General features: G+C 49.1%; 1 protein-coding gene across 1 annotated transcript in view; it reads left to right on the top strand.

The window, feature by feature from the left end:
• Positions 1-6,184, top strand: part of FAIM2 (Fas apoptotic inhibitory molecule 2) — a 15,674-nt gene extending 9,490 nt beyond the window's left edge. The window contains exons 8-12 of the mRNA XM_009709134.1: positions 15-52; positions 1,273-1,360; positions 1,887-1,982; positions 3,835-3,888; positions 5,712-6,184. Of these exons, the coding sequence (XP_009707436.1) occupies positions 15-52; positions 1,273-1,360; positions 1,887-1,982; positions 3,835-3,888; positions 5,712-5,861 (426 nt within the window). The 3' untranslated portion in view covers positions 5,862-6,184. The remainder of the gene's footprint in view (positions 1-14; positions 53-1,272; positions 1,361-1,886; positions 1,983-3,834; positions 3,889-5,711) is intronic.
• The last annotated feature ends 408 nt before the right edge of the window (positions 6,185-6,592 follow it).

Below are 6,592 nucleotides of genomic sequence, written 5' to 3'. Positions count from 1 at the left end.
TCTTTCCCTCCCAGACGCTCTCCATGGCTTATCTCACGGGGATGCTCTCCAGGTAGGTTGAGCATGTGGTCTCTGGATGTCTTCTGGTCCTAGGTCCTGTCTCTTCCTGCAAGAAAACTTCCCTACTTCTGAAATATATGGGCCACTTGATCTCTCTGCAGCTGTTCCAGTAGCCACACAAAGCCTGACCTTCCCTTTTGAACATACTTTTCAAGACCTGTGGTGGCATCCACTTCTCCATCACAGTTGAGGCAGCACAGGGTAGTTCCTGGCTATGTGGAATCCTATAGGAGAGCACTTGAGAGCCAGGGACAAGGCAGTGCCTGCGTGGATGGGCTATAGGGAACTACCATACCCAGTGGAAAAGGTGAGATCACGAAGCAGCACTCTAGCAGATGGGGCTGGAGTGAGACAAGGAGTTTTTTCCAGCACTTTCAGAGTTTTTTTTTGTAGTCTACAGCTTGCTCCCTTTTGCTTGTGCTTTTACTGTTACAATCTGCTCACAGGATCAGCCCTGGTTCACGTGGGTCCCTGGTGATGAGGCAGATGAGCCAGTAGGCGTTGATGGATGTGTGCTGGAGACAAAGAAAGTAGCGGCTTCAGCAACTCAGGGAAAATACCAGTGATATCACTCTCAAATCAAACCGAAGGGGAGAGTGGGGACTGGCTTTTCTTAGGGCTGAGCCTGGTGCTGCAACCCAAATCAGTACTCAGATATACAAAAAAAAAAATTATAACCTAGACCTGCAGTCTCTCTACCTGTTCAAATCCCTCCTTCCCCGTGGTTTTCCAAGATCCAAACCCTTGTTATCAGTAGCATAACAGTGGCTGCAGTTTTCTGATTTCTCATTGTGCTGCAATGACACTTGTCATTCTATTTTTAATACCTCTTAGTTTGAAACCTCCTCCCTTTCCATCCGTCCATGGGCAGAAAGATTTTTATAGTAAGTCCCCATCTTAGCTGCTCATGAGTTCCCAGGAGGCATAGACATGCCCTCCTGCCTACCTTCTATTTAAAGCAGGAGGAAAACCCTTTTAGTCTTTTTTTTAAAATGTTTTCTATCCTTCCCTTTTTACATTAAGGGGGGGCATTGGTAATTTCAGTGCCATTTGTGCCCCTAGGACTCATGCTTTCCTTGCATACCTATGCTAAGCTTCTGCCTGTTTTAATCCCTCCTTCCACCTGTCCCTGTGGGAAACACTGAGAAGTGTTTGGGGTTTTTTTTTGCTGTTATATACAGCAAAATACAATTTTTGCTGTTGATTTTGTAGTTACTACGATACGAAGTCAGTCCTTCTGTGTCTGGGGATCACAAACCTGGTGTGCCTGTCTGTCACCATCTTCAGCTTCCAGACCAAGGTGAGTTTGTGCTGATCAGTCCCCTCTGGGAGAGGCATCTCCCGGGGTAGGATGCAGGGTCAGGCAGTGCTGGGGGCAAGATGTGAAGGGGCAGGTCTGTAGGGCTCTGGATACAGGAGCAACCTGAGGGATGCTGGGATGTAAAATGAAGGTTACAGGAAGATTAGGACAGATGCTGGGGTGAGGGATGTCAGGGGTGTAGATGGGGCTGGAAGATGCTAATGTATGGAGGTAAGGTGGGTTTTTTGGAGGATTAGACTGTGGGGTACAAAAGGGTGCTGGCATAAATGTGTACGATGGGCTTTTAGATTTCAGGTGTGCCATGGGTACTGAGCGCTTGCCTGTGGCCGATGTGTTAAGCGCTTGGCTCTGTGTGCCGTATAGATGGGTGTTGGACTGTAGGACCCAAGATGCAGAGAAAGCAACCGCCACGTGACAGCAAAACGAGTCCCTGTGATTTGGCTTCCCTCACTGCCTCCTGTTTCAAGACTCTACACTCGTAACATGATGTTCTTTACCTCTGCAGTTTGACTTCACCTCCTACCAGGGCGTCCTCTTCGTGTTGCTCATGGTGCTCTTCTTTGGTGGCATCATCCTGGCTGTGATACTGCCCTACCAACATGTGAGTAATGACATGTGCTCCTCCTTCCTTGCCCAGTGCCACTAGCCCTGGTGCAAGGCCGGGGGTGGATCAGCCTAAAGTGGGCAAAAGCCAGGGCTTGGCTTGAGCAGGGTGTCTCCAAAAATGTGCAGAAACACCAACAAGAAAGAAAAAGCAAGCCCAGGTGGTTGTTGCCTGGTGGTTGTACAATCAGATACCAGGTTGTAGGACAGCACTGGCCTGGGGCTTAAGGAAGTTTGCTTCTGTTCCCGGAGCTGGGTAGTGACCCTACGGCAGATCACATCACCTGCTTGTGCCTCAGTTTCCCCTCCAGTAAAACCAGGGTAGTGAGCACACTAAAGCGCCGGCCTGCCCTGTCAGGGCTCTTGCCCCAAATTCAGGGCAGGACTTTGGCTCTGGCCAAGGGCAGTTGGGTGCCTGTCTGGCCAGACCTGGCTGTATTCACACCAACACCAGGTACCATCCTACAGCGTTTAAATCTTGAGGCTCAAATTTCTCAGAAATAAGTGCTTCTGGAGGGTGATTCAGACCCCAGGGACAAGTCCTGATGACGAGCGACTACCTTATTGCTCCTCCAACTGCTGCCAGCCCCTCTTGCATGGGTCCAGGCCATTCCTTTGGCCTCGCTGGTCACAGCTAGTGTTGGCTGTGCCCACCTGAAATCTTGGAGCAGCTTGCTGACCACATCTGATAAAGGGTTTGGTGTGGTGGTATGGAGTGTCTGGTCTCCATCCAAGAGTGCCTCATCAGGTAAGTTGTTATTCAAGTAAGAGCCTGACAGACCCTGGAAGATGCTGATGAAAGAGGGAAGGTGTGTGGGGCTGTGCAGCCACCATTCAGCACCCTGAATGCTCATGTTGAAGATGGAGGCACCCAGCTTTGATCACAGCAGCCTTTAAGTGACCTCCAAACCTTTCACATATCATCTGGCTTCTCTGGGGACCTGAGTCATACTTTAAGGGCCAGATCTGCAGGAGACACTCCCACTGGTACTAGCCCTGAAGTTAGTCTGATGATAGACAAATACACAGTCTGGTGTTTCCAAAAGCAGGAGCTTGGATTTTAGCTGTTTTGCTTTGAGAACCATCTCTCCTCTGCGCAAACGTGAGGGTAAACCAGCTTGCAGTGCCAAGCCACTGACATTAAACTGTTGAGACAACTACTCTTTATCTTGCAGCTTGTCAAGATAAGCATAGCTTGAGGCAGCCTTGTAATGAGCTTGTCTATCTGGGGAGGCATGCTCTGATCTCTGGATTGAATCACCCATCCGTGTGGGCACCTTCTCCTGAAATATGGGCAACTTTTCTATTAGTGCTGTGTGCTACTGTGCCACAGCAAACAGGGCTTGAGGTTTGGTCTTCATTCCTGTGAATTTCCTGCTGTGACTCCAGTGTGAACACATTTAAGTTATGCTTGTTAAAGTTGGGTCTGGCTCTTTGGAAGCATTTGGTGTTTCTTCCAGTGGGATCAGTCTTGTCTGGGTAAATAAATACTATTTAGGGCTGCTGCAAGATGTGTTTCCATCAGGATAGTGCTAAGACATCACCATAGCTGCTGTCTCTGTGGAAAAGTTGGCTATTTGGAAACACAAGTACCTGATCTAGAAGTTTGAGCCAAATGGACACAAAGGCCACAGTAAGAGGGGAAACTGAGGCACAGTGACCTGGTCTTTGCCATGAAAAGTCCACAACAGAAACTGTGTTGGAGCTGGAAGTGGTGCAAGTCCATCCTGGGTTATTAGAGCACTTTCCCTAACTCATATCCTCCAGATGAGAGCTAAGCCGTCTTCTGTGTCAAGTCCTAATTCGCCTGCTTTCTCTCAGGCACTGACTGATGGATTTGTTTCCTTTAGGTCCCTTGGCTCCACGCGATCTACGCTCTGCTCGGTGCCATTGCCTTTACTATGGTAAGTGGGTGCTGGTCGTGGGGCCTGGGAATGTGCTGGCAGGAAAAATAAGCAAGGAGTAAATGCTTTTAGCCTTCAAGGGTGCTTGGGGAAGGGAGAAGAGTGAGTCGCAGGATTGCAGAAAGCTCCACATCCTCAAATGGCTCATGAATAGCAATTATTGCAGTGACCTCAGCCTTGTCCCGAGAAGGTGTCGGTGTACGTGACAGTGCCGGCGCAGGGCACGCTGTGACTGGCAAATCCATGCTGTATGTGCAATACTAGGTGTGAACGGCAGAAAGCATTGTAGGGACAGGGCAAAAAAAGCGTCTCTGGAGTTGGAAAAGCGGAGACTTAAGCTTCAGCACGGGAGTGGGAGCTGGACTGCAGGGCTCGAAGGGAGCCTGGGGATGAAATGAGGCTGCAGAAGTGAGCAAAGTCAAGTCTGGGCTGGCTGAGGGAGAGTGAGCCAAGGACTGGGTATGAGTTTGACTAACAGAAACAGAGGTACAGAAAGTCAGTGAGAGGCCATGGTTTGGGATTAAGGGGCATTAGGAAGGTTCGTTGCAGACAGGAAAAGCCCTGAAGCTGGGCAGCTCCTCCAAGGAAAGCTGAAAAGGCTTAATTCATTCCTTCGATTGCTCTCTGGCAGTCCCTCCTACAAGCCTCTTCCTAGAGCAAGTCCCAGCAGTGCCGTGCTTGCCATTCGGCTGTGGGAGTTGTCTGGGAAGATGCTTGGCACTACCTCGAGGTGGGGGACAAGAGGAGGGCTGCCTTGGGGTTCAAGGCGGTGCCCATTGGGCACCTTGTGAATAAGAACAGTTGAGCAATTTCATTTATTAGCTATAAAAGTAATTTCAAGTGAGCTTGGATATTTCTTCTGTGATTCACGATTAAAGACTGTTCTGTAAAACACAAGTAGGCTAAACATAATTACCCAATAAACTTCAGTCAGAGCCTCAGCTTAGTCTGACAATGTCTGGGGAGATCAGTTGTTATTTATGACTGGGGAGGGCAGAGGTGTCAGCTTGACCCCGGGCGATGGCAAAGATGCCCTGTCAACCCTGAAGAGCTCCATGCCAAGGTGTCTGTCATGGGCTAGGTTAACAGAGGGAGTAAAGGTGAGATGGAAGAAAAGATAATGGGCTTGAAGTCATTCAGCAAGGCGCAGGTTTTCTTGCAGCTACCAGCCTGCCTTGTAGCTCATGTTTGCTCCTGTGAGTGCTGTGTTCCTGCAGGCAGGCTGGGCGGTGGATGCTGCTGTGATGGTTTCACTGGTAAAATCTGCCCTGCGCTCAGTCGTATTTGTACTTCAGAAAGGTGTTAGCTCCCCTCTGGGTCTGGCTACTTCTGCTGGCAGCTCTGCCGACCTCGGTACTGCCTGGGGTCTGCGTTTTCATGCTCTTTATTGTTCTGGTGGTGGTGCTGCTGCAATGTCCTGTTGGGTCCAGGTCACCTTGTTACCTGGTAGGTGTTTCTGAACTGCGGGAAGTCTGGGAATAACAAGTCATAGGGACTGGCTGAGGAGGAACCGGGAGAACTGCTCCAGAGCTGATCCTGGAACACATTTGGGATGGATGAAGCATGAACAAAGCAGGCCTGGAGTAATATTGAGGCTTAGGGTTAGTCTATCAAGAGTGATATGAACGAAGGGGAAATCTGCAGCTTGTTCAGTGCATTGCTCTGAGCTTTTAAATTGCAGTTACAGCCCATAAAAAGCGGCTGCATTTTTGTTCTGGGTGAAGTGAAGCAACTGGGAGAACTCCTGTCATGAGAGCATTTCTTGCCTCCCTGTGCCAAATCTCCATGTGACTGTCATTGGGTTTCTTCCTCTTTCCTCACAGTTCCTGGCATTTGATACCCAGATGCTGATGGGGAATCATCGGTACTCGCTGAGCCCAGAGGAATACATCTTCGGAGCCCTCAATATCTATCTGGACATCATCTATATCTTCTCCTTCTTCCTCCAGTTCCTTGGTTCCAGCGAGGAGTAAATGCTGCAGCAAGGCAGTATCTTCTCTTTGCTGGCAAGATGCAAGTGTTTAAAAAAAAAAAAAATTTTTTTTTAGAGTTTTAAAAAGAAAAACAAACCCACCCTTTCTGGTCCACTAGCAGGCTCCATTCAACCAGCTGAGCAAAGCCCCTGGGTTCCTTATGCAGCTTGTATATATGCTGTTAGGCCTTTGTGACCCAGAAAGCAAAGCCGGGCTTAAGTGTTATGTCTCTTCTGCTCCCTCCACTCCTCCTGAGATCAAACCAGACCACAGACTGGGAGGCATGAGACCAAGATCTTTTCCCCAGAGGCTGTCAGAGTTGCCTGTCTGAGTCCTGCCCATCATGGGCTGTTGAAGTGCTGAGAACAGCTCTGCAAAGGGAAAATAACATTAAGGGGAGGAGAGTAGGGAATTTTGCTAGGATACTGGCAGGAAAACCAGCTGAACAAAGGGAAATGGCTAGGGAAATCCTTGCGTCCCCTTGTTTCTCTCCTGCGTTGTGGCCTCTTTAGAGAGGTATTCTAGATAGTGCCTGCTTTTAGAAAGGCAGAGCATGGAATCAGGTAGTCTGGATATCCCAGCAATCAGTCCTCCAGGCACAAGAGAACTTGTTCAGGATGTGCAGCCTCTTTGAGGACATCCCTAATGTCCCTGCAAGAGGAATTCTTCTGTATCCTTTGCATCTGGGTTGAGTATGTACTTGCTTTCCTTCTCAGAGTGGGATAGCAGAA

The sequence above is a fragment of the Cariama cristata genome, unplaced genomic scaffold (assembly GCF_000690535.1).
Source record: "Cariama cristata isolate BGI_N322 unplaced genomic scaffold, ASM69053v1 scaffold26931, whole genome shotgun sequence".
NCBI classification, from domain to species: domain Eukaryota; kingdom Metazoa; phylum Chordata; class Aves; order Cariamiformes; family Cariamidae; genus Cariama; species Cariama cristata.
Note: the sequence above shows the minus strand (reverse complement) of the source record. Positions and strands in the feature narration are given on the sequence as shown.